The sequence below is a fragment of the Zingiber officinale genome, chromosome 8A (assembly GCF_018446385.1).
Source record: "Zingiber officinale cultivar Zhangliang chromosome 8A, Zo_v1.1, whole genome shotgun sequence".
In the NCBI taxonomy this organism is placed as follows: Eukaryota; Viridiplantae; Streptophyta; class Magnoliopsida; order Zingiberales; family Zingiberaceae; genus Zingiber; species Zingiber officinale.
This window is the reverse complement of record NC_056000.1, coordinates 47,978,778-48,005,189: the sequence shown is the minus strand read 5'-3', so window position 1 is coordinate 48,005,189 and position 26,412 is coordinate 47,978,778. Positions and strand designations below refer to the sequence as shown.

Genomic DNA, 26,412 nt, shown 5'->3' with positions numbered 1-26,412 from the left:
TAAAATTTCTCTTTAAAAATCTCTTCATGGTTGATAAAAGGAAATTTCTATAATTTTAATTTTATCAACATGTGGATAATTTTAAAGAAAAAATAAAATATCTCACCAATCTACAAATAAGGAAAGAGATTTAATCTCTTTCTTTAATCTTTTGTAGATCTTTTACAAGAGAGATATTTTATTTTAATTCTCTTTAATAAATTATTTCTTCCACATAATAAAATTAAAATTAAAATCCTTTTTTAATTAATTTGGCCGGCCCCCACTAGCTTGGGTTCAAGCTAGGGCCGACCACCCATACCTAGGCCGGCCCTAGCTTGGTTCCCAAGCTAGCTTGGCCGACCCCTTATAGGTGGGTATAGAAGGTGGGTATAGGTGGGTATAGAACTCTATAAATAAGAGGCTACGATAGGGACCGAGAGGAGGAATTGGTTTGGTCTCCCGATAAAATTAAGCATCCGTGTTCGCCCGAACACACAACTTAATTTTATCAATAATAATCATTCCACTAGAGAACTATTATTGAACTACCGCACCAATCCCAAATTACATTTTGGGCTCCTTCTTATTATGAGTGTGTTAGTCTCCCTGTGTTTAAGATATCGAATGTCCACTAATTAAGTGAGTTACTGACAACTCATTTAATTAATATCTTAGTCCAAGAGTAGTACCACTCAACCTTATTATCATGTCGGACTAAGTCCACCTGCAGGGTTTAACATGACAATCCTTATGAGCTCCTCTTGAGGACATTATCAACCTAGTATCTCTAGGACACAGTTTCCTTCTATAATCAACAACACACACTATAAGTGATACCATTTCCCAACTTATCGGGCTTATTGATTTATCGAACTAAATCTCACCCATTGATAAATTAAAGAAATAAATATCAAATATATGTGCTTGTTATTATATTAGGATTAAGAGCACATACTTCCATAATAACCGAGGTCTTTGTTTCTTTATAAAATCAGTATAAAAGAAACGACCTCAAATGGTTATACTCAATACACTCTGAGTGTACTAGTGTAATTATACAGTCAAAATAAACTGATACCTAATTACACTACGACCTTCCAATGGTTTGTTCCTTTCCATTATGGTCGTGAGCTACTGTTTATAATTTATAAGATACTGATAACATGATCCTCTGTGTGTGACACCACACACCATGTTATCTACAATATAAATTAATTGAACAACTATATTTATCATAAATGTATACATTTGACCAATGTGATTCTTATTTCTAGATAAATGTTTATACCAAAAGCTAGGCTTTTAGTATACACTCTAACAATCTCCCACTTATACTAAAAGACTAAGGTCTATATCTGTGCCATACATCCGATTCCTAACCCTTCAACATGTCCATCAAAAGCTCTTGCCTTAAGGACCTCGGTGGAAGGATCTATAGGTCATCACCGATGCAATCTAGGTAGCAACAACTTCTCCTCGTTTATCGATTTCTCGTATTGGGTGGTACTAGCTCTATTGTGTTTACTTGCCTTTATAGACTTATGGTTTCTTGAAGTTTGCTATCGCACCAATATTATTACAATAAATTGTAATAATCTTTGGACAAACCAAATCATATCTAAGCCTATCTTGAGATTATTGAGTCATTCGCTTTTATAGCTACCTCGAGGCTTGCCATATACTAAGCTTCTATGGTGAGTCCAGAAAACACCTATGCTTATCACTCTTCCATAGTTATGACTTTACCTCCTAAAGTAAACACAAAACCCCGAGGTTGACTTATTATTGTCCCTATCCGATTGGAAGTCAAAATCCATGCAACCCACAAGGACTAAATTAACTGCCTTGTAAGCTAGCATATAATCTCTAGTGCCTCTAAGGTACTACAATATATGCTTTCCTGCAGTCCCCTTGTCCTTGGTTACTTTGATATCTGCTAACTATGCCCTTGGCAAACAGATTCGATCTCGTGCATAGCATACATTAGGCTTCGACACCGTAGCATAAAAACTGCCTTTATTTCCTTTATCTCCTTTGAAGTCTACAGAGACATATCTTTAGATAAAGTTACTCAATCCTGAAAAGGTAAGAAACCTTTCTTGGAGTTTTGTATGCTTAAAACGAGCAGGGATATTTCTGATGTATGAAGCTTGGGATAAGTAAAATATTCTTTTCTTGCGATCCCTTATTACTTTGATCTCAAAAATATATACATTCTCCCAAGTCCTTTATATCGAATTGTTTGGACAACCATACCCTTACTTCTGACAACATTTTGATATTGTTTCCAACTACCAAAAATGTTATCTAAGTATAGTACAAGAAATACCACCACGTTTCCATCACATCTTTTGTATACACAAGACTTATCCGGTTACTAAATCCATAGATCTGGATTACTTTGATAAACCGGATGTTCCAAGACCTTGAAGCTTTGCCTCAGTCCATAGACTGATTGAGCTTACACACAAAATGCTCTTAGCCCTTTGCAATGAACCCTTCTGGTTGCTTTATATGGATGTTTTCTTCAAGACTTCCATTAAGGAATGCTGTCTTGACATCCACTTGCCAAATAGATAAAAGAATCCGGATAGACTTAAGCATGACTACCAGTGAAAAAGTTTCCTTTTTCATCTAGCCTTGCTTTGAGAGTTTCTACCTTCCTGTCTATCCCTCTTTTCCTAATATAGACCTTTTTACACCCAAAGGCTTTTATACCATTTGGTGGTTCTATAAGCTTCCAGATTTTATTAGAATGCATATATTCTAATTCTGTTATTCATTACTCTTTGCCAAGATATTGCATCTTTACTTGGAGTGCTTCGTCATATGTCCGGAGATCAGATTCATGTCCTCCAGGGATCGAGTCCAAAAAACTCTCCCAAAACATAAATCTTTTTAGGTTGCCTAACAACCCTCCCACTACGATGAGGCACTTTCTTCAATTGTGTATCATTTGTGATACGTGTTGCAGTTTCCTTGTGGTATCTCATCTTGTACAGTTGGTACTAGATTAGACATGTCTTTTATTATTTCCTTAAGAACAAATTTTCTTATGGGCATGAGGTTTATTACATAGTTCTTTTCTAAAAATCGATCATTGATGCTAATAATGACCTTCTGATTTTTAAGACTATAAACCTACTTTCATTTCTCTAGGATAACCCACAAACAAGTGAATTCCTGTCCAACTTATCATTGTCTCTCTTCAGCATATGTGCTGGACTACCCAAATCCGAATATGCTTCAAAATAGGCTTACGCTATTCAGCAATTCTATATGAGTAGAGAGTTCTGACTTTGGAAGGTACTATGTTCACTTCCGTTTCCAGAGTATATCCTTAAAATGAATTTGGTAATTTTCTAAATAACTCATCATCAATCTACTTATTTCCATAAGAGTCCTATACCTTCCTTTTTCTACACCATTCTGTTGGGATATACCTAGGTGTAGTTAGTTGGGATTGAATCCCTACTTCGATAAGTGACTCCTAAATTCTCCCAAGAGGTACTTGCCACTACGATCTCACCGTAGTGTCTTGATACTTTACCTTGACATTTCTCCACATCAGCCTCATACTCTTTGAACTAATCAAAGCACTTAGACTTGTGGCACATCAAGTAAATGTATCCGTATATCAAATAGTTGTCTATAAAATAGATGAAATATTTGAAACAACCTCTTGCTTGGATTGTCATAGGATCACACAAATCAGAATGAACCAATTTCAACATATCTTTGACTCCATACCCCTTAGACTTGAAAGCTTCTTGGTTATTTTTCCTTCCAAGTAAGACTCGCAGGTTGGAAAGATTTCCACTACTAATGAACCCAAAAGTTCATCAGCTACCAATGAATCATACTCAAGTTAATATAACCTAGCCTTAGATGCCAAAGATATAATTGGTTCATTTCCGAAGGTTACTTTCTCTTAAAGTTAGAAGATGTGTTACTAATTTCCATTTGTTGCATCGTGAGAGTTATTGGATTTTAAATTTTCAACCAACATACCAGAATAGATAACTTCCCTATTTTTCTTGATAACAACTTTGTTATCAAAATAGACACAATATCTATTCTATAATAGTTTAGAAACTGAAATCAGGTTCTTTCTAAACTTAGTATGTAAAGACAATTTCTAATAATCCATATTTTATTCCTTTTAGAGAATAAACCTCTCCCACTGTAACAGCTGCTATTTTTGCAGTAATGCCCATGTGGACGGTGCTTTTATTTTCATTTAGTTGTCGGGTTTCCTGGAACCCTGCAATGAATTACCGACATGATTAATGACATCTGTATCTACACTCCAGGTTCTGGTAGATAACACCACTAGACATGTTTCAACTAATGAATTAAATACACTTAAATTGTTCTTAGTTCTAAGAGGACAGTCTACCTTAATGTCCAAATCCTATTTCCAATCAATTATTATTGGGACCACTAAGTCTATCCTAAAGTATATCAGCTAGGGATTGACCATCATCCTAAGAATCACAAAAATATTTGGTTAAGACCAACTCCTTAAAAATCCCCATGAATTTTGTATGCCACGTATACAAATTCAAAGAGGAAATTTTATCATTTAATTTTATTATCTCGTCAACCTTACTTTATGACGAATAAAATTAATAGTTGGTCTATCTTTAATCAAATATTTGGTCAAGACTCTAAATTTAAAATAATATTGATTCCTCTAACAATACTATTTAAATTTACCAACACCTCAAAACACCGTGAATTTTGCATGCCACGTTAGTGTGGACGTATACAAAATCAACATTTGTAAGAGGAGGGTTTTACCCATTGACTATCTTGTCAACGTAACTTTATGACAAATAAAATTATCTCAAACACCGTTAATTTTGTATGCCACGTTAGTGTGGACGTATACAAAATCAATCATTTGTAAGAGGGGTTTTAACCCTTTAATTTTATTATCTTGTCAACCTAGTTTTATGACAAATTAATAGTTGGTTTCATTTGGTCACACAAATAATAGCAGTGACTCCGATGGGGAGGATACTATTAGATGTGTCTAAGTGTATACCATTACTTGACACTAAGTCCATTAATAAGATTATGCCCCTTCCGTTGGGGAAGATCACACGCTCTTAATCAACTTTCTATAGTCATCCAAAAATGGAAGTCTGTTCTAGTGATCTGCAAACTAGCTCATCCGTTATGGAGGAAGGCACTCAGAGCCGCGCAAGCTTGTTTGCATCACTTACAAACCAGTAATGGAGACCATGGGATTTACTTAAAATCCCTCTCCCACTTAGTTATTTATTAATGAGGAATTTTAACTATGCTAGCCTACTAAACTTGTAAACTAACATGCACAATATAAAAGCAATAAATAGAAAATCTAATTTTCAACTATTATGGCTTTTATCTCTAGTTATCCTCCATGTGTTGTCATCCCAAGCTGCTGCCATATTTGGCCACCGCCACCGGTGTCGCATTCATCTTGCTCCTTGTTCCGCTGCACCTCTGGTCCTTAGAAGGTTCCACGCTTTGCAAGATTCGATCCGTGACATAAATAGAATTTTACAATTTTGATCCTATATTCCATAAAAGGAATGTACATGTATCTAGATCAAAATAAAATCCTAATAAAACTAAATACAGCTCCTGCTGTATTTTATAATACAATCATGCACACACATATAAATGCCCTTGACATGTCCAAGGGTCCAATCACACACATAAAACTATAAGCCATAATAGTTGGATCCTGCATCCACAAAGTTAGCACATCCTACTATTATCCTGCCTAAATTATGTATGACATGTGCATAATTAAACTAATACCAAATACACAGAGGCAAAACCCTAGCTCTGATACCAATTGTTGGTTGCTACTCGGAAAGCCTAGAGGTTCCACTGTACAAAAATTTTGTACAAAGGTCTGAACCTTTTCCTAGCTACCATGTGTTCTTTTAAATTAAATTTTGGATCGCCTGCGGAACTTAACACGTTTGATCCAAAACTTAATCTAGTTGTTCTTTTAGGTTTTGACTTGAATCTCCTGCGGAACTTAACACGTTCGACCCAAGTCACCTTAAGTTATTAATTCCATTAAATATTAATTTCCATAATCGGTTCGACGTGGCGAGGCACATGGCCTTCTTGGATATGGGAGCAACCACCACCGACTAGACAAAACCTTTTATAGAAAGCTAATATTTAATTTCCTAAAATAACTTTAGGTTAACCGAAAAGAACAATCAAATCACAAGGAAAAGAAAAACAAAAGAACACTATATCGAAAACAAATTCGAAACTCTAGAATCGTATGCCTCTTGTATTTAGTATTATTTCCAAAAATAACTAGTATGATGCGGAAAGAAAAATTACTAGTTATACCTTTTAGAAAAAAAAACCTCTTGATCTTCTACCGTATTCCTCTTCTAACCTCGGACGTTGTGTGGGCAACGATCTTCCGAGATGAGAAACCACCAACCACCTTCTACTCCTCCTAGCTAGGTTCGGCCACAAAAAAATAAAGCTTCACCAAGGAAGAAGAAAAACACCAACCAAGCTCCAAGAGATGCAAGCTTTCTCTCCTTCTTCTTCTTCTTCTTCTCCAAGTAGTATCCGGCCTCCACAAGAGCTCCAAGCAATAGAGAATTTCGGCCACCACAAAGAGGAAGAAAGGGAGAAGATGTTGGCCGGCCACACCAAAGAATAGGAGAGGGAGAATAATAGAGGTTGTATCTTGTGAAGGCACCCTCACCCCTTCTTTTATATTCCTTGGCCTAGGCAAATTAGGAAATTTAATTACAATAAAATTTCCTTAATTCCCTTGACATGATTTAATTGAGAAAAATAAAATAATATTTCCCCAATTAATCTCTAATGGCCGGCCACATCAAGAGGAAATAAATTAGACAAGTTTTAATCAACAAATTAAAACTTCCTAATTTGTTTCCGGAAATTTTAAAAAATAAAATTTCTCTTTAAAATCTCTTCATGGTTGATAAAAGGAAATTTCTATAATTTTAATTTTATCAACATGTGGATAATTTAAAGAGAAAATAAAATATCTCACCAATCTACAAATAAGGAAAGAGATTTAATCTCTTTCTTTAATCTTTGTAGATCTTTTACAAGAGAGATATTTTTATTTTAATTCTCTTTAATAAATTATTTCTTCCACATAATAAAAATTAAAATTAAAATCCCTTTTTAATTTAATTTGGCCGGCCCCCACTAGCTTGGGTTCAAGCTAGGGCCGGCCACCCAATTTTATACCTAGGCCGGCCCTAGCTTGGTTCCCAAGCTAGCTTGGTCGGCCCCTTATTGGTGGGTATAGAAGGTGGGTATAGGTGGGTATAGAACTCTATAAATAAGAGGCTACGATAGGGACCGAGAGGAGGAATTGGTTTTGGTCTCCCGATAAAATTAAGCATCCCGTGTTCGCCCTGAACACACAACTTAATTTTATCAATAATAATTCATTCCACTAGAGAACTATTATTGAACTACCGCACCAATCCCAAATTACATTTTTGGGCTCCTTCTTATTATGAGCATGTTAGTCTCCCTGTGTTTAAGATATCGAATGTCCACTAATTAAGTGAGTTACTGACAACTCATTTAATTAATATCTTAGTCCAAGAGTAGTACCACTCAACCTTATTATCATGTCGGACTAAGTCCACCTGCAGGGTTTAACATGACAATATAATCCTTATGAGCTCCTCTTGAGGACATTATCAACCTAGTATCTCTAGGACACAGTTTCCTTCTATAATCAACAACACACACTATAAGTGATACCATTTCCCAACTTATCGGGCTTATTGATTTATCGAACTAAATCTCACCCATTGATAAATTAAAGAAATAAATATCAAATATATGTGCTTGTTATTATATTAGGATTAAGAGCACACACTTCCATAATAACCGAGGTCTTTGTTTCTTTATAAAATCAGTATAAAAGAAACGACCTCAAATGGTCCTACTCAATACACTCTGAGTGTACTAGTGTAATTATACAGTAAAGATAAACTGATACCTAATTACACTACGACCTTCCAATGGTTTGTTCCTTTCCATTATGGTCGTGAGCTACTGTTTATAATTTATAAGATACTGATAACATGATCCTCTGTGTGTGACACCACACACCATGTTATCTACAATATAAATTAATTGAACAACTACATTTATCATAAATGTAGATATTTGACCAATGTGATTTTTATTTCTAGATAAATGTTTATACCAAAAGCTAGGCTTTTAGTATACACTCTAACACTTAGATGTAAGGGAGCCTTGTGATAGGTTCTTAAATATCCTTTTGGAAAAATTCCTAGCTCAATGGGGAGCTTAGGTGTAGGGGAAGCCTTGTGATAGGTTCCAATGCATATTACATATTTTCTTGGTGGTGTAAGTCTAAATGTGTAGCCTTGGAAATGTAAATTCAAGTGTGACTTGGCATAGTTGATTGCTATTATGTTTTTCCTAATTTAAACGTATTATCAAATATAAAAAAGGAGGAGATTGTTGTAACTAATCTTGAGGGTCCGGTGTGACCATGAGTTTTGATGTTTGGACAAAAGGGTTTAAGTTAGGTTTAACCTTGTATTTGATATATATTTGAGTTGTGCAGGTTTGCTAAATACACATATGACTTAACTTGATGACTTCAGGTTTGGTAAAAGATAGAGCATCTGAGGGATCATGGACAATACAACAAAGACAAGCCAAGTGAATCACACTTCGGGGCGTACGCTAAGGATAACATTGGGACAAGATGCAAGCTTGAATGCATCTGAGGGACAAGAGCCAGAGAAAGGAAGCTTGAAGGCAAGAGGTCAAGGCTGTAAAGAAGAGTCAAGTGAGTCGTGAGGATCCAAGTGCGAGAGAAATGTACTTGAGAAGGAAACCCCTAGGTTTAGGGTTTTACCAGTCGACTAACGTCTGGACTAGTCAACTAGGGCAGGGCACAGAATGCTTCTGTGCCCAATGGTTGAAGGGATCAGTTACTAGTAAAGAGCCGTTGGCAGAATCACGGGTTCTGCAGAGGACCGTTGGCCAGTACCAATCGACTAGTGAAAGTATCAGTCAACTGGTAACAGTAAAATCAACTTGCTAATTTTCTTAAGCTCTATATAATGGATCTTGGGGTGGTTTGTCTTGGTTGGCGAAATTAGTAGTGGTTAACCTTAATTAGTAGTCATCAAAGTCTTCAAGTACTCTTTGTAATCCAAGAGATCTCGGTTGGTGTTATGATGAGGTTTCTCCACCTACAAGGAGACTTGAGGTAACCGGAGTTTACAAGGGGCTAATCCACTAACGGATAAGGATCGTCCATCTTACGAACAGTTGTGAAGTAGAAGTAAGTTATCTCTGAACCACATAAATTGACATGTAATGGTTTGCTTTCTTGTCTTTGTAGTTTATCTTTCATATTCGTATATGTATTATTTGTATTTCGCTGTGCAAACGAATACGTAGGAAAGCGATTTGGGGTGGGGTGATCGGCTATTCAACTCTCCTTCTAGCCGGTCCAAAGATTGCCAACAAATACAACAAGAAAATAAGAACACGAATATAAAATACAATCGAGAACGACTTTTAGAATTTACAATCAAGAACCTTGCATTGCTTGCTCTTTTCTTGCTTTGGATTGTCTCTTGGTGGTGGAAAATGTAATATCACTTCTTCTCCAAACACTCAAGAACTAGTTGAAGCAAGTGTTCTTAAAATCATACAAAACCCCTTTTCTAAGATTACTTTGACATCTCCTAATCAATTAGGCTTACCCCTAATAGATTACCATGTCAAACGACCATTCGAAAACTTACAGCACAGTTCTTTTTCGAGCATTTAATCAATTTGTGAGTCATACTAATTGATTAGAAGCCTCTAATCGACTGTCCTAATTGATTCCAAGGCTTTTTGTGCTATCACGAAAAGACCTCAATCGATTGGTTTGGTTTTAATTGATTGTCTAATTGATTCCAACACTTCCATGTTGTCGCAACAAAGCTCCCAATCGATTACCCTAATCGATTGGGTCATGCTGAATTGATTCGCCTAATCGATTCAACACCTTTTCGTGCTTCACAAAAACATCCCCCAATCGATTAGAACAATTTCCAATCGATTAGACAATCTACCTAATCGATTCAACACCTTCTATTCGAATCACATCTCCTGCCAATCGATCACCCTAATCGATTGACACTGCTCAATTGATTCGAGTACTAAAATCCTAAGATTCGAGTTTAGAGTTTGTCAATCGATTCCACTCTTTGACAATCGATTACTGACACTAATTTCAGCCTTTCTGAAGTTGAAATCACATCTTGCTCGGTATCTAGTTGACCTCAATCTACCAAGACTTTCATTGTTCAACATCTAGTCATTCGTGACATATTGGGACTTTCCATTGTCTATCATTCGGTTAATCTTGATCTGCCAGGGCTTATTCACCAAGTGTCTGATCAACCTTTGACCTATTTAAACTTTTCATCTTGTGCCAACTCTTGTTGGACTTCCGATCATCAAGCATCCAGTCAACCTTTGACCCATTTGGACTTTTTCCTTGCTTAGCCTGCTAGGATTTCCATTGCCTTTCTTCACTCATTAAGATTTTTTCATCGTCTAACCTCCAATTAGGACTTCCCGTTATCTAATCTACATGTCTTTTCTTAACCTATTTAATTTCTTTCTTACATATTGTTAAATATTAAAATTCAAATTTGAGTCAATTTAAATTTAGCTAAACTATTGAAATTCAAGTTTGAGTCAATTTAAATTTAGCTAAACTAGTCAACCTGAATCTAAAATGATTGCACAAACATATTCTTCCGTTCATGAATTATGCTTAGAGAAAGTTTCAGTTAACTGGACAACTTAAATGGAGGAATCTGAAACTTACAGGTGCTTTAATCTTGTTTCTGAACAACCAGCAAGTTTCTCAGCGTGGCAAAAAAGACTGCTTGTTTCGATCAGATTTGTCCACCACTTGTTCAGAAACACTGCTTGTTTATATTTCAACCTGCTGCTTACTACTACACATCAACTAGTTACACTGAAACAAGATTTAATACAGGAGGATTCTTTACCATTTTTTTTTATTATTTTTAGTAAATTATTTATTTTTTTGTATTTTAAATATTTTTAATAATTTCTATTTTTTTTTAGATATTTAGAGTTTTTAATCCGTTTAGAATTTTTATCGATAGGATTTTTTTCTCTTTTATTAGGAATTTTCCTTTCAATGATTTTTTATTTCTTTCGTGTTTTAGAGTTTTTATCTATATAAAGTCTGTTTAGTTGACATTTAATAAAAATTAATTAATTTAATAATATTTTTATAATGCTGTTATTTTTGTATTTCTTAATATTTCTCTTTAATTGATTTTAAAAACTTATTTTCAATATTTATACGTGAATCAATAAATTCAATAGTCCATAGTCCATTGGATAATTACTATCTCATCCGATCCGATCTAAATATCAATTCATCTAAGGAAAACTCAGATGAGTTCTCTCATTGAGATTGGCTCAGTGTTCGGCCTGTGGACAGAGTCACATAACTGCAGTCCAACATAAATTGAGCACGAAGGGGAGCTCAGCAGGGTGGATGGGCGTATGGGAGAGATGGTTTGGACAGTTATGAGGACCTGAGCTGACGTGTACAGTTCATACTCTGCCACTTGTTCTCAAGTTCATGTAAAAAATGCTCTCAAGTACTGTTTTAGACTAGCTAGCTACTTCGTTTTCCCAAAGTTCATCTTTGTGAGTAAATCCTCTTAACACCATATTTAGTATAATATTGTTTATACTATTAATAATTATTTGTGTATAAAATTTAATAATTATAATTTCTCTACATCCAATAGCTCAGTTGCCGATTACCTATTCACTGCTAGCGGCTTTCGATCATCTATCCCGACTTAAATTACAATCTAAATGACAATATGTACCCCAAAAAAAATCATAATTAATTACGAACGAATTTCAACTAAAACCCCACTGTAATTGTAGAACATTTTTATAGTTATGGACCATATGAAAAATTTATAAATGAGAAACTGCTAAATATAAAAAAAAAAAATAATTATTAAATTTAATACAGTTAACAAGTAATTTTATATATTATAAAGAATTTGTTGCCTTCTCTGCGCCTGACTTGAGCATCATCCGCATAATACTAGCTTTCGGTTGACAACAGTTACTCTCTAATTCTCGTTGCTTAAGCCAAGGGCGGCCCGATCATTTGTCGACGTGGTAAAGAAGCGTCATGATCAGACTGACTTGCGGCGACTAGCTAAATTAAAGGTCTTTTAATTTATCTGTAAATTTAAAACATAATTTATATACATTCAAAGTTAAAAGCGTTTTAAAATATTTTTCATTTATCCCTTCCCATGGATGAAATTAATTCTCTAGTGCTCCATCTTAGAGATGCAAATGAACAATCATTCGTGAGCCGTTTCCGAATGGCTCCGTCAAAACTCGACTCGAACTCAAATTTAACCGAGCTCGAGCCGGCTCATTTAACATTCGAGTCAAGCTCGAGTTCATTTAACACTAGCTCGAGGGTGTCACGTTAATTTAATATTTTAATAATTAAAATTATTATTATTTTTAAAATAAAAAGTAAATTAAGGAGGAATTTATGGTTAAAACATGTTATTTAATGTATTTAAGGTCTATGGTTTAAATCTCTACTCAAACAGACTTTCTCAAACTTGACTCGTAGTTTTCTCGAGCTCAAACTCCTGTCTTTGTCGACTTTCTCTTGCTTATCATCCTATTCTTCTCCTTCATCATTTTATCATTGTGAAAAATATACATATAAAAACAATACCTTTTATATTTATTATTATTAAAAAATTCATTTAAAAATACCAATAAATACTTTATTATATTTTTACAACGTATAGCAATTATAATATATTATAATAAATTGGTTAACTTTAATTAAAATTAATATATTAAAATATTTTTTATAATCAATTAAAAATTCCTATAATTTAATCAAAATAGTTAATGGCGACAACTATGATGATAGCTGGTAAACTTACTTTATGTTATATAACACATGTTTTTAGCAATTTTTAATATTTTCTATTCTTCTATTGGAATTTGGAAGGTAGATTTATAAATTATTTTTTGATATTTTTTAGTTGGTCCAAATTGAATAGAAAATAATTTCCTTCCTCTCTGTGTAGCCGAATTTTCTGATGTGATCATGAACGACGATCTTGAATAATCACATAGCCATGCAGGGGAGTTGTATTTTTTTTTTCTTTTTCTTGTTTGAGAATTTTTTTTCTTTTCTCTCTTTATTTTTTTTTTCATTTTGAGATATTTTCCAACTCCATTCCATCCTTCAAAGATAAGTTTACAGCGAAAAAGACTAGAATTAGGGTATTTTAAAAATAAATTCGATATTTTTTTCAGAGTAACTTTTAATTTTTGTCCAATTAAATTTATTTTAACTTATATCAGACCACCCTATCTGATACTAAGAATGGCAGTTGGAACAGAGTCGTGCTGTGTTTACTAGCGGTTAATAAAGTCAAAATGGAATTTAATAGTCCATCTATTACCGAAATTAACATTACCGGAATAAAATATTCCTGTGGAGAAGAAACTCGCGATCCTTCTTCAACCGCGACTCCCCTCAAAAACACCACACTCCTCTGCGTCCGTGACCAAAATCCGTCCAACCCTAGCCGATCCTCCCCCTCTTCCGCCATTTTTCCTGCCGCCGAAGGTCTTTTCCCTAAGTTCTTCCGCCGCTCGCCTGCGTCCGCCAGCCGATCTCTTCCGCCAATCTTTCTGACGCCGCGATCTGGTATTTGTCTTGGTTGGATTTCTTCTCCTTCTTCACGGCATACTCCTTTTGCTGATGGTGTGATTTTAGCTGATTCTTTTCTTCGCTGCATATGCGCTTTAAAGTCCAAGTCATTTTTGTTAAGTAGCAAGTTCGTCCATGTACCAAGTTTGGCTTGCAGTAGATTCAAAGATTAGGATGATTTGACTCGGATTGTGAAGTCATGGTCTTCTAAGGTTCAAGAGTGGATCCTGCCCTTTGATGCATTATTCCTGTGAATGGACGAATTTGAGGATCTCAACTTTTAGTACTCCCTTTAGAGGGAAAATAACTATGTGCACGGGGTGGCATGGCTAGTATTTCTAGTGTTTACTCCAGCAAATCTAGTGATGGAAGGGCACCACAACTGACTTTTTGGAAGCTGAAAACATCCAAAACATGTTTGCCCAAGATCAGACAAGTGCAGGGAGAGAGGGGAGGGAGGTGAAATGATGAAGAAACCCCTTCTGAGGCGATCAAGACAAGCTACATCTAAGTGTAGGTTTTTGAGGTCGGGTAGACAAGGTTTGAGTAGACACAACTGGCGAAGATGAGGTATTGAGGTATGACTTGGTAATGGCCGAGGCTCAATAGGAGTGGTGACAATGAGTCTTGGTGGGATTTGGCGATGGGAAAAAATGCCCTGTAGAGGCCTAAGATAGTGGAGGTTCAATAAAGGTCGAAACTCAGCAAGTGTGGATGGAGGCACACACGATCTGCGGAGAGGGTAACACTGATGTGGTTAAAATTGTCTTTTGGTACTCAATCCTTCTTCCACTCCATCAAACAAGTAGACCACAATGGATACTCTACTTTCACTTCTCCACTCGTCCTTTCCATCCATTCCCTGCTATTGGAGTAAACAGAGCTGTAAATGGAAAATCCTTGGTGGATTTGGGTCAATGCAGTACTTATGGCCATTGGTTTTTGAATAACTTCTTCTGTTGATTGACGTCATATAAGGATCTAGGCATTACTCTTTTAAATTTATTGAGAAGTCTATATCATTTTACTTTACTGTCGTATATTTGCAATGAATATCTTTCATGGTTTGAATTAATAAAAAATGCTACAATTGGAATTTGGAAGTTATACAAGAAAATTCATTTGAAATACCACCTTCACCATGCATTCGTGTCTACCAATATGCAAGCCTCTTTGCTTGTCTTGATGATACTTGACATTTATGAAGCAGATTGTTTAAGCGGATAAAAGAAACTGATTACTGCTGGCACAGAATTTTGTGCAATCATGGAGCAAGGTAGCATCTTCCTTCAGTCTTATTTCTGAATATTTTCCTCAAAATTAACTGTCTTGTTGTCTAGTACAAATAAGTGGACACCGCAATATATGTAATGTCACTTTTTTTTTCTTAATAGAATCAAACTTTCATCATCATCATTATGAGCAAACCACGTTTATCCTGATTATTTTGGCTTGGCCTATATGGATCCAAACTTTATGCAAGATTGTCACCAAATATTATTGCTGGTATATGTGACAGCTGATTGGATCATAAGGTGTACTTTACTTGTTTTTAAGGGTCTGTGCGGTTACTATCAGATAAATGTATTGGATGTTTTGGTCAGAGTAGCAAATATTAGCCTAACATATTAAAGTATGCTCTTACCACATGTGATTGTGAGCATACACATGCACATATTTGATACGAGGATGAAATTCACATCTGATGTTGAGTGTATGCTACCAATTGTAAACGTGCTAAGTCTTTTTTTGTTAGAAAGTTATATATAGAAGTCCTTGGGCTTCCATCCCCAAATCTTTCGACGAAGGCAGGTCCCAATCCCAAGACTTTGGCAAGTGGCAACCACATCCCAGCTCTTTTCCAGCTTTCCTAGCTGGCATCTTCTACTATGTTGAATGTCACAACCATACCCACACATATTTGTTGTAAGGTTGAACTTACATCTGATGTTGAGTGTAGACTAATGACAGTTGATGTGCTAAATTAAGCAAAGTGTTCTTATATCTTATACACTTAGCTAGGCTCTTGCTGTTCTAACGACTGCATCATCACTAGATCAGTTTGTTTGGAAACTTATTCTAAATGGTTAGTTGAAGAATGTCTTGCGACTTGAATCCTTTTATTTGTTTCCCAAAATAAAAACCTTAGTGCATGGGAAATAAGCATTCTATAATCTATTATATTAGAACTTGTAAACGGATTGCTATTTTTTTAGTTGTCTGTGAACATTTTAAGATGGAGCTATTTGTGTTATTGTTTTAAGGATTCATAAGCAGTCAATGGTGAAAGATATTTTTAATTGCCAAAATCTAAATCTTTTGGATCAATTTATCATAATTAATATAAAGCTCATGTCTGATTACAGGGAAATCTCATGATTATACGGACCGTGGTGGAGACTACAATTTGTTAGGAGATGAAAATCCTCAACTGACAAAATTTGACAAGCGTCTTCCATGCTTTGGCTGTGGAATAGGGTGGTCATGGTTAATATCCCTCTTCCTATTTCTCTTATTGTCCGTCGTCTTCATATTTTGTGCGCATCTTCTGCAGTTTGCTATTGGGATGTTTGTGCCCATTGATATGGTACTGTGCTGCAATTCTCTACTTGTGCAAATACTACGACAAGGATCCCCGTGAGCGAAGTGGGCTTGCTGCTTGTGCAATAGCGGTCTGTCTCCTCTCCCTTTTTTTTTTCGTTAGTAGAATCCTTTTTGCTTGAAACACAATTTAATCACTTGCTGCAGTCTTTATAAAGAAATCACTTAAACCTGCCTTAAATTGAATTAGAGAACACTCTAGAATCATATTCAATGGACAGATTTCTATACCATAACTCTTGAAGATTCATGTGAAGATGCTGAAATTTTTAGAGTTTCTCATTTTATAAGTTGATAACAGTGGCCTATCCCCATTAATTCGAACTACATCACTTTCAGGACTGATTTCACCCAAATTTTCATGTGATAATTGCCAATGAAAGGTAATGGCAACTTTTTTGTTTTCTGCAGGCATTGGTCTGTACAATTCTAGCCTCCATTGTGGTGGCTATCATTTTTCTCTAGTTGTCATCCAATCATCGATCAGACTTGGGCAACACTTCTGATGGAAGACATGAAGGAGAGTGGAGATTGATAAAACGATATGTATAAATGATGGAACTTTATGTGAGTCTTCCTTACATTTCCCATCAAAGTAGTCGAAGATTATTTTGATTTAGAAAAATGAGAGATTTAATTGTCATTTTGAAACATAGAGGTCTGATTTGGATTTGAAACATAGAGGCCTCATCATATTGCAGCGGGTACATTGGGTATATTAGCGGGTTTATTTCATCTTAGTGTCCGTCCGCCTCAACGTCTATACAAAGGATTGCGTATGGGCAATATTGAAACTGCACTTTCCAGTAGTATCGCTGCTATTTTTTTTGCAGCTTTCGTTGTTGTTGGAACTATGTGGTATGGTTCAGCAACAACTCCAATCGAATTATTTGGTCCCACTCGTTATCAGTGGGATCAAGGATACTTTCAGCAAGAAATATATCGAAGAGTTAGCGCCGGACTAGACGAAAATCTAAGTTTATCGGAAGCTTGGTCTAAAATTCTCGAAAAATTAGTTTTTTATGATTACATTGGTAATAATCCGGCAAAAGGGGGATTATTCAGAGCAGGGTCAATGGATAACGGGAGAGTATCCACATCAGATATCCTATTCAAAAATTTTATCTTAAATTTTGGATAGGATAGTTAGAAAATCTTTACATCAGCTATCCGATTCCCTAAATTATGCAGTATTTCTTTAAATTTAAATAATGGATTTCATTCCCTAAACATTATAAAGGAGAGAGAAGAAATAGGAAAGTTGATATATGATGTATTGAAAAATGGATATCCAAATTTAATAAAGTAATTTTTTTACCCTAAATTATGTATTTTGGATAGGGAAGTTGGTGTGGATGATCTTAGTAGGTTGGCTATGCAAGTTAATAAAATATTCTTCAATATTTTAAATTATTTTTGAAATATTTTATTATTTTAAAATTTTCATTTCATTCACACGGCAAAAAGTTAAAGTGTTCGTCCTAGCATTCTAATTAATTCGTTTCAGAATCAACACGGAAAAGATAAATCGTAGTAATCGAGAAATGGATGAGAAATAAATCGTAGTGATCGAGAAGTGGATAAGGAGGTGAGTTATATGCTACTTAGGGATTTATGCCTGTCCGCTAAATATTTTTCCACTAACCATCTCAGTTAGGTTGATGGTACAATTTTCATTTCATCCATGCCAATAATGCCATCGAGCTAAATTGTCATAATTTAAAAGTTTTTTATATTTCTTCTACCGAAACCCGAATCCGGCCCATTATGGGCTCCTTTTCTTCGGCCCAATGAAATTCTACTCCTGTCAACCCTAAATGCACTTTATAAAAACCCTCCGCTGGCGGTGGGCTTCCTTTTCGTGGGATCAGAGTTGCGGCGACGATTAGCGAGAGTCAATTTGCGGCGGCGCCGGCGGTGAGGCTGAGAAGAAGTCGAATATGGTGAAGTTTCTGAAGCCCAACAAGGCTGTCATCATCCTGCAGGGACGCTTCGCCGGGCGGAAGGCCGTGATCGTTCGGGCCTTCGACGACGGCACTCGGGAGCGAGCCTACGGCCACTGCCTGGTGGCCGGCATCGCCAAGTACCCCAAAAAGGTCATCCGCAAGGACTCCGCGAAGAAGACGGCCAAGAAGTCGCGGGTGAAGCCGTTCCTGAAGCTGGTGAACTACAACCACATCATGCCCACACGCTACACCCTCGACGTGGATCTGAAGGACATTGTCACCCTCGACGCGCTCCAGACCCGGGACAAGAAGGTCGCTGCTTCCAAGGAGGCCAAGGCCCGCTTCGAGGAGCGATTCAAGACCGGAAAGAACAGATGGTTCTTCACCAAGCTCAGGTTTTAATCTAAACAGCGCCTTTTGCTCCTATTTGTGTCTCCGATTTGGACCTTGTCTATTGATATTAGCGTGTTATTATGGCCTGTTAGTTTATCATTTGATCATACGATTGCTGAATCGTTTCTATTCATAAATAGAATCGACATTTAATTTGGTTTGTTGCTTAAATTATCACTGTCCGTCGATCATTTTTGATTTAGTTGCGTTTGCATTCTCGCTCACCTTGCCGATTATTTACAGTACTAAATTCCTTAGCATTTCTAGTTAAATCCATTTATGTTCGATACGTTTGATTTTTGTTTTAAAGATTACGGATACTATGGCCTTCCTATTAATCTTTATCAATCGTTGCATCTGGAGATTGAATGATCCGCCATTTAAATTAGGATTGCTTCTAATCTTAGTCTCTTGCATGTCTCTTCTTCATCATCTAACCATCTTTTATATATATATATATATATATATATATAGTCTTCCATCATTTTTAACTTCATTCACTAGATTTACTTTTTGCCCGAGATTACATGAATTCAACTTCATATCTAAATCAGATTAATTTTATTATATATATAATGGTATAACTTAATAATTAATCAATAAGATAATCATGCTTATCTATTGTATACATAAGTGATCTCTTTGTGGTGAAAAAAAAAATAGTATAAAGTGAATGTTTGGTGGATTAAAAAAAATAAAAATGATAAATCCTGATAGATCCGGTCCTATGGAATTTTTCCACTGGAAGTACTCGTAGTAATGGGTGGTGTTGTTGTCCACTTTATTTGGATTTTTTTTTTATAAATTTATTATAGAGCTAAATGACTATAAACCTCCAAAATCAATCCATTTGCTTTTGATTTAAATAAAACACATTTATTTATTTGTCTTACTATAACAAATTTCATCAAAAGATACAAAGGCAACGACTTACTTAATGTCGCTGCCATCGAGCAGGCCGAAGGTCCATATACTGATAAATTGGATAAAAGGAATTGGTTGTTGGTTGGTGAGTCAATGGATAAAAGAATTTAATTTTTTAAAAAAGATTATTTTCTTTTTCCAAAATGCCCTTTAGGATTTTAAAATACATTTTCTTTTATGCTTCACATATGTAGTGCATTAGTTCCATATAAACTCGAAATACTCGATAAAAAGTGTTGCTGAAATCAATGCAAGCATTCTGTTGCTTTTGAGCTCTTTGATACTAAGGACATTTAATTCTAAATGAATTTTTTTTTTGAGATTTTAATATATCACATCAATAATATAAAAATTCATTAAAATATGGACAATGACATGTCATAGTATGAGTTGTATGATTTCATACATATTGTATCAAATCTAATAAAAAAAATAGATTTATATTTTTACTATTACTTTTAAATTATAAACTTCAAATCTCATCTTTATAGGTTCAAAATTTTTTATTCAATTTTTTTTAATTTTACAAAACTCTCGTAAACTTTACATATTGGAGATGCCCCCTAAGTTACCTATTGTACATGGAGACCAGCCAACAAACACTACCTACACTAAAGTCACTCCAAAGCTTATATTTGCTCAAAGCCCTCTCGCCCTTTCTCTTTCCATTTGCTTCTCGAGCTTTCCCTTCTCTAGATTAATCGATACTACAATCAAAGATTCCATCTTTCACATTTTCTTGTCAGCTAAACGGAAAAGTAACACGCCATTAATTTCCAATATATATATTTCAAACTAATTTGTATTCGTTTGTTTATTTCTATGCGAGTGGCTGACGGGGCACGCAGCTCCTGCGCGTCAAATGCCCACTCTACCTTATCCACGTGTCCACATCAGCTTTTCCACCAACCGCCGATGATAATCCAAGCGCCGTCCGTTTCCCACCCGCTATTTTAATTCCAAATTGAATCGCCCAAAAACATATTTACTCACCACAATAAATTACCAATAAACGCATGGACCCCACCGTCCTCGTCCGGGCCCCGCCCCATCTTTCCTCGCCTGCCTTTATAATGCGCTCCGCTTTCGAGTTACCTACCACGGCCGAAAACCGCCTCCGATCGCTTCCCATGGCTTCCAGCGAACCAATGCGCCTCCGACCCAGCGTCCGCATTCCTCTTCTTTGGTCCTACTCCGACGACGTCGTGTCGCTCCAGAGGTTCCTGCCCTGCAACGGCAGCGGCTGTGCAGATTCGTGCGGCGCCGACCAGTTTCGGATGTACGAGTTCAAGGTGCGGCGGTGCGGCCGAGGGCGGGCGCACGACTGGACGGAGTGTCCGTTCGCGCACCCGGGAGAGAAGGCGCGGCGGCGCGACCCGCGGCGGTACCACTACTCCGGCGCGCCCTGCCCCGACTTCCGCCGCGGCGGCGGGTGCCGCCGCGGCGACGCCTGCGACCTCGCCCACGGGGTGTTCGAGACGTGGCTCCACCCGGCGCGCTACCGGACGCAAGCGTGCAAGGACGGCGCCGCCTGCCGTCGGCGGGTGTGCTTCTTCGCTCATTCCCCTGACCAGCTGCGCATCGTTCTCACGCCGGGAAAGGGGAGCGCGTCCCCGAAGTCGACGCTGGTGTCCCCTCTGTCGGAGCTGGCGTCGGGGATGAGCAAGCTGAAGCTGAGCAAGGCGAAGTCGTTGCCGCCGTCGAGAGGGAGAGGAGACGCCACGTTTGCGGCGGCGCAGCAGTGGGAAGCTCCAGCAGGGCGGTGGCGGCAGAGCTTTAATATTCTCGACGAATGGAAGCAGCAGGAGGATGAAGCGTCGGCGTCGGCCGCGTCGCTGCCGGACTTGGGGTGGGTGTCAGAGTTGGTGAAGGATTAAAAATCCACAACCTTCGACATTTTTTAAAAAATCTTGTCATTAAATAAATCTATTTTTCCCCGTCACTACATTTCGAAGATTTTTTTCCCCCAAGTATTTTTAATTATCCCTTTATTCCCCCATTAATGTATAATCAGTTATGTATCTGAATTTAAGAGTAATCATTCACATTTGAGAAACATTGTTCATATATATATATATATATATAAGATAATAATAAGAATTTAGATAAATTAAATAAATAATTTTATTGATCGTTGATTAAGTTCAATGAAAATTAATTCATAAATATGTCACCTTCCAATTAATTAATTAGGCACGGCAGATAATAATGTTATTGATAAATCTATGGAAAAGCGTCATTAAAAGAATTACGTGCAAGGACTGGAGTCCTACTTTTACGTACGCCCACTTCATTGCATGGGGTCTCACTCTCTTTCGCTTTTGCTTAAATTATTGCCACCTTAAAGGAAACCCAACACTCAGAATCACACAAGCTGCCGTGGCCTTCCAAAACGGATGTAGCAATCTGTCTCTGCGTAAATGCTTGCACCGCACTGCACTCCCAGACCCTCCTTTGTGCTCACCACCACCCATCCAAAACCTAGTCCTTGTCGTCTTCCGCTTCGTCGTTCTCTTCTCCTTCGACTAAATTCACAATAAGAGCTCATTGATTCAACATTGATTAAGAAAAGATGCTCCCAATCAATCTAGAGTTATGATGTAATAGTACAAGTAGGAATGAAATTGGCTAAGATTTGCTGGTAACAGCTTCATGTCAGTTGTCATTTGATGATGCACACGAAATAGCCTACGGCGGCAACTCAGTTTCATTTATATTGCACCGAGTTTTCGGAAAACCACAAGTAATGGGGTATTATTATTACAGCAAGCATGAATCAAGAAGCTTTTTCCATGAGTTGAATTGGTGCCAAGATGTTCGACTTGCTGGTCTCCACGATGCACCCATTCATCACCATCTCTTCCAGCATGAAATGCGCCTTCTCGAGATGGAACATGATGTCGAGCTCACACTGCCGAGAGGTGAAAACGATCAACACGAATCTCAGTGGTTATGTTGGGCAATGCGGAAATTAATGGTAACTTACCACATTACCAAAATGGCGGTCCATTGTCTCAACAAACAGATGTATGAATTCCAAGATTGCTAGTTCGTTCTAAAAAAGACAGTTGATATTAGTTAACCGGAGTTCAAAGAGATCATTGAGTATAATTTAACATTCTCTGCACAAATGAACACAACATATGCAATAACGTCTACAACGGCGCCCATTGCAACATATGCAATAACTGAGCTGAATTGTTTGCTCCTTCCATGTGTGCTCCACCAGAAGCACACACAATAATGCCAGCAGAGATTGACCAGCAACACTTTCAATCAAACGAGTTATTTTCACCAGTTGCTTTTACAGAGGCGAGAACAAGCAGTATCACACCAGAGCCATGAAGACGAAACCAAACAAAGTAGAATAAGCCTTATGTAACATACAGAAATAGTATAAGCAGGTCGGCAGTTTATTTGTTCTCAACCTCTTGTGGTTGCTTTTCTAACAAAGTAGACTAGAAATGCAATGCCATAGGCAGGATAGCCTACAACTCCCATTAGCTAGTCAGGTTTGTCGCAGCTCTAAGTTGACAGTTAATTGCAACTCTCTGACTTATTCAAAACAAAGGGAAGACCCATTTTCTAATCAAAGATACAACCATGCATTCAAGGCGATCCTTCAAGATTCCAATGTACTGCTCCAAATTCAGAATGAGCTTGGTGGCAGACCACTGGCATCCCATTCTCTAGTGAGCTCGAATGCAGTCATCTTATCCATTGAACTAGTATTAAGCTATTGCTTCTGGTTGAAGCACTAACAGCTTCTCTATTTCTGTGGAACGACTTCATATTTGCCAGTGAGGAAATGGGAAGCAGCCTTATTTTGTGCCCCTCATCTATCTAGTTCGGGCACGAAACAGGATTTGGACGAAATTTCCACCAAAAACAGGATGGAAGGGGGCAGAATGAGGGGTTCTTTGGAAATGCCCATGCTATCATCAACACTTGAAAAAACTTATCAAAACTTATCCACTAAACCCATGGTCATTGGGAATTGATTTTGCCACTAATGAATTATTGTGGTCATCACTAGGGGAAACAAATGATTTTGCAACCAAAGGATCACTATGGCTGCCACTGAGAAGGGGGTCATTGTAGTTGTTGCCAAAGGGATCACTATAACCACTGCTGAGAGATCACAGTGGATCCACAGGGTGAGGGGGATCACTGAAGTCACCACAAGAGGGCTCGTGTATGGAGATAGCTTGTTGATTAAAGGTTAGAACAACAACGGGTTCAGTGGTCTAGCACTCTTTTATATTGTCCATTATCATCCTTCACTCTGTGTAAATGAAAGGAGGGGAGTCCTTCCGCTCTTCCTCCCCTTCCCACTTCCTTCTTAGCCTTCCTTCCATTCTCTTCCCTCCCTTTGAAGTAGACATAGCATAAAAGATATAGAGAAGCAGTGGCAAAGGGACCTTGAAACCCTAGGAGAGAGAAGATGTATGGAATACATGATCCTTGTAGTAAGAAGGACCAAAATCCAGCCAAGAGAAAGAAGCCTTTAGAAGCAAGAGGTTGGGAAACCTTGAGAAATCTCATTATACCTCCATGAGCTGGGCCAAGGCATTACAGGGATAAGTACTTTGGACATATCGAACTAGTTTATGCCATTCAGTTTGCTACTATTAGGAATAAGGTAATATCTCTGCCAGACCCGATCAGTTAAACGGTTTTTAAACCAATTTGGTCTTCCAGTCATAATCCATATCTCAAGCTGAGGGTCGATGGTCACCCATCCATCTCATGGAACCAACAGTCCACATAACCTACCCTAATTTTAGTACCTAACCCCTAATCTTCATCTTCCTATTTTAGTTAGATTTAGGAACAAAGTAGCTCAATTGATAAGAGAAGCAATCAAAAATGTTGGATCAAAGGAAGCTAGCTGGGAGGAGAAGAATATTTCGATAGCGAAAACAAGAACATCACCAAAAAGTGTAGAGTTAAAGCCTAAATATACATTTGACGAGATCAATTACCAATTAAGCCACCTTATTAGCTAATGAGAAATTATAGAAAAACCTTCAAAAAATCATTGATCAATAATCTCCAAAATCCTTACAACAACATTCTTTCTTCAGCCTTTCATTTACTTCAATCAATCTTAGTGTATAGAAATTTATGAATGGCATGCATGTTTTTTGAACTAAGAATAAAAATCCCAAATAGGCAAACTTCTACCATGTATTAACACTCTTTCTTTTGTTATTCTTTTACTAGTAGTTGTATTTTGATATTCCCACAATAAGAAACTACTGGCACTAGATTATTTTACTCCTAAAAACAAAATTTCCTGTTTGAATATATGCATTTCTCATACTTATAACAAACTCCCGCAGTAGGTGTATTCCATTTGCTGCCATATATCCCATTAGTGTAAGTTAGATAATTGAGGACATTATCGCACCACCAAAAAAAATGATAGTACTTGAATATTACAAACAGGGTAGTATGGATTACCTCATCATTGTCAACTCCTACTAAGAAGAAAAGTGATGCGTAGCGCCTGTACACGATTTTGTAGTTCCGATGCTCAACAAATGAGCACTGCAATTAGAGAAAGTTTTTTAAAAAAAATAAGTTGGCTATATACAATATGTATGAAATAGTGTAAATCTGAACCATTTTAGTCACTAGACTCTTAAAATCAACAGATCTCATTACACTAAAATGCATCTGAGTCTAATTAAGAGCCTCCATTCGCAGCCAACAACATTATGAAACTGAGGGGGGAAGATAAGCATCAAACTTGGTCAAACAGCAAAAAACACTAAGCCCAAAACTTTCAGAATTCGCTAACTATGAATGCTAGATAGCCCGGCTGTTTATTCTTGTTAGAAACAAAGTCAAATCTTTCAACCCTAATGTCCGTGAGTTTAGAGACATCAAGCTGCAAAAAAATGATAGTTAGGCGTTGCAATCGATCATTACCCACATCAACGTCTTTGGACATGATTGATTAATAAACGGATCTCGATCAGAAAAACCATTCCTTGAGGATAGCAAATCCAAGAGACAAATTTGAGGTAATCATCCCAAAAAACAGATCACCCTAACATGGATCTACAAAGCTCGCAGTGATAAAGGAAAGAGGAAGGTTTGACCTGTTGCTCGGTGCGGGCGAGGCACTTGCGCACGATCTCGCCCTCGAGGGCGCGGCGTTCGTCGAGGGTGAGGTGCTCCGCGTAGTACTGCGCCAGCCGCGTCTGTCCTTGCTTGTTCACCAACAACACAAACCGGATCCCCATGGAGTTCACCCCCTTCTCGTCGCCCTCCTCGACGATCTCCCGCCTCAGCACACTTCTCTACCTCCTCGATCGCGTGCCCGACGCTTTTCAACAAAATTTCCATTGGCCCTGGATTTTCACATACCCCCTCGAAAATACCAAAATAGAGTTTTACTACCTAAAGATTATACAAACATAAGCTGACCACATAAAATTTCAAGTATTAAAATTTCCTCCCCAGAGATTCAAAATATGAAAAACCTTTTAATATTTGAATATATTTTTAACCGTCATTTAAACTGATAAGTCACAATTAATTACGAGAATGTCGACAAATACACTGTGAGTAGTGTGTTACTGCGTTGGCACGTGCTGAACAGTGCCAAGAATGATCTAGACACCACATCTCATCCGCTAATCTTTCGTCCCATCTCATCGGACGGATCACGGCCACCGAATCATCGGCCGCTTTGTATTTCAAATGAAGCAGAAAATAAAT

The 26,412-nt window shown here is 37.2% G+C and overlaps 4 protein-coding genes across 6 annotated transcripts; 3 read left to right on the top strand and 1 right to left on the bottom strand.

Annotated features, from left to right (window-relative positions):
- The first annotated feature begins 13,586 nt into the window (after nucleotides 1-13,586).
- Nucleotides 13,587-17,110, top strand: LOC122008908 (60S ribosomal protein L18a-like protein). Of its 3 annotated transcripts, none has more exons than XM_042564820.1 (5): nucleotides 13,587-13,813; nucleotides 15,024-15,092; nucleotides 16,183-16,303; nucleotides 16,371-16,488; nucleotides 16,829-17,110. In XM_042564820.1, exons 2-5 carry the CDS (start codon nucleotides 15,083-15,085, stop codon nucleotides 16,880-16,882), a joined length of 303 nt encoding a protein of 100 aa, XP_042420754.1. In that variant the 5' UTR covers nucleotides 13,587-13,813; nucleotides 15,024-15,082; the 3' UTR covers nucleotides 16,883-17,110. The 3 variants fall into 3 exon arrangements, with proteins under 3 accessions (XP_042420754.1, XP_042420753.1, XP_042420752.1); XM_042564819.1 differs by having other exon boundaries at nucleotides 13,587-13,825; nucleotides 15,027-15,092; XM_042564818.1 differs by having other exon boundaries at nucleotides 13,588-13,813; nucleotides 15,027-15,092.
- A 1,135-nt stretch (nucleotides 17,111-18,245) lies between these two features.
- LOC122008907 (60S ribosomal protein L27-3-like) lies at nucleotides 18,246-18,927 on the top strand. The gene has a single exon (XM_042564817.1). It carries the CDS (start codon nucleotides 18,358-18,360, stop codon nucleotides 18,763-18,765), a length of 408 nt encoding a protein of 135 aa, XP_042420751.1. The 5' UTR covers nucleotides 18,246-18,357; the 3' UTR covers nucleotides 18,766-18,927.
- A 1,830-nt stretch (nucleotides 18,928-20,757) lies between these two features.
- LOC122011874 (zinc finger CCCH domain-containing protein 2-like) lies at nucleotides 20,758-21,732 on the top strand. Its single transcript, XM_042568288.1, has one exon. The coding sequence runs from the start codon at nucleotides 20,811-20,813 to the stop codon at nucleotides 21,555-21,557; it is 747 nt and encodes a 248-aa protein (XP_042424222.1). The 5' UTR covers nucleotides 20,758-20,810; the 3' UTR covers nucleotides 21,558-21,732.
- A 506-nt stretch (nucleotides 21,733-22,238) lies between these two features.
- On the bottom strand, nucleotides 22,239-26,026 carry LOC122008906 (AP-4 complex subunit sigma). The gene is made up of 4 exons (XM_042564816.1): nucleotides 25,791-26,026; nucleotides 25,147-25,233; nucleotides 22,667-22,735; nucleotides 22,239-22,591 (listed from the first exon to the last, which is right to left on the bottom strand). Exons 1-4 carry the CDS (start codon nucleotides 25,932-25,934, stop codon nucleotides 22,457-22,459), a joined length of 435 nt encoding a protein of 144 aa, XP_042420750.1. The 5' UTR covers nucleotides 25,935-26,026; the 3' UTR covers nucleotides 22,239-22,456.
- Between the last annotated feature and the right edge of the window lie 386 nt (nucleotides 26,027-26,412).

Bases quoted from the DNA above. Each gene is read 5' to 3' on its own strand.
- LOC122008908 (XM_042564820.1), top strand. The intron at 16,304-16,370 runs GTTAATATCCCT...CATCTTCTGCAG, and splicing joins TGTGGAATAGGGTGGTCATG to TTTGCTATTGGGATGTTTGT. The intron at 16,489-16,828 runs GTCTGTCTCCTC...TGTTTTCTGCAG, and splicing joins TTGCTGCTTGTGCAATAGCG to GCATTGGTCTGTACAATTCT.
- LOC122008907 (XM_042564817.1), top strand. From the start codon at position 18,358: ATGGTGAAGTTTCTGAAGCCCAACAAGGCTGTCATCATCCTGCAGGGA.
- LOC122011874 (XM_042568288.1), top strand. From the start codon at position 20,811: ATGGCTTCCAGCGAACCAATGCGCCTCCGACCCAGCGTCCGCATTCCT.
- LOC122008906 (XM_042564816.1), bottom strand. From the start codon at position 25,934: ATGGGGATCCGGTTTGTGTTGTTGGTGAACAAGCAAGGACAGACGCGG. The intron at 25,234-25,790 runs GTCAAACCTTCC...CTCTAATTGCAG, and splicing joins TCGCCCGCACCGAGCAACAG to TGCTCATTTGTTGAGCATCG. The intron at 22,736-25,146 runs GTAATCCATACT...TGTCTTTTTTAG, and splicing joins TAGGAGTTGACAATGATGAG to AACGAACTAGCAATCTTGGA.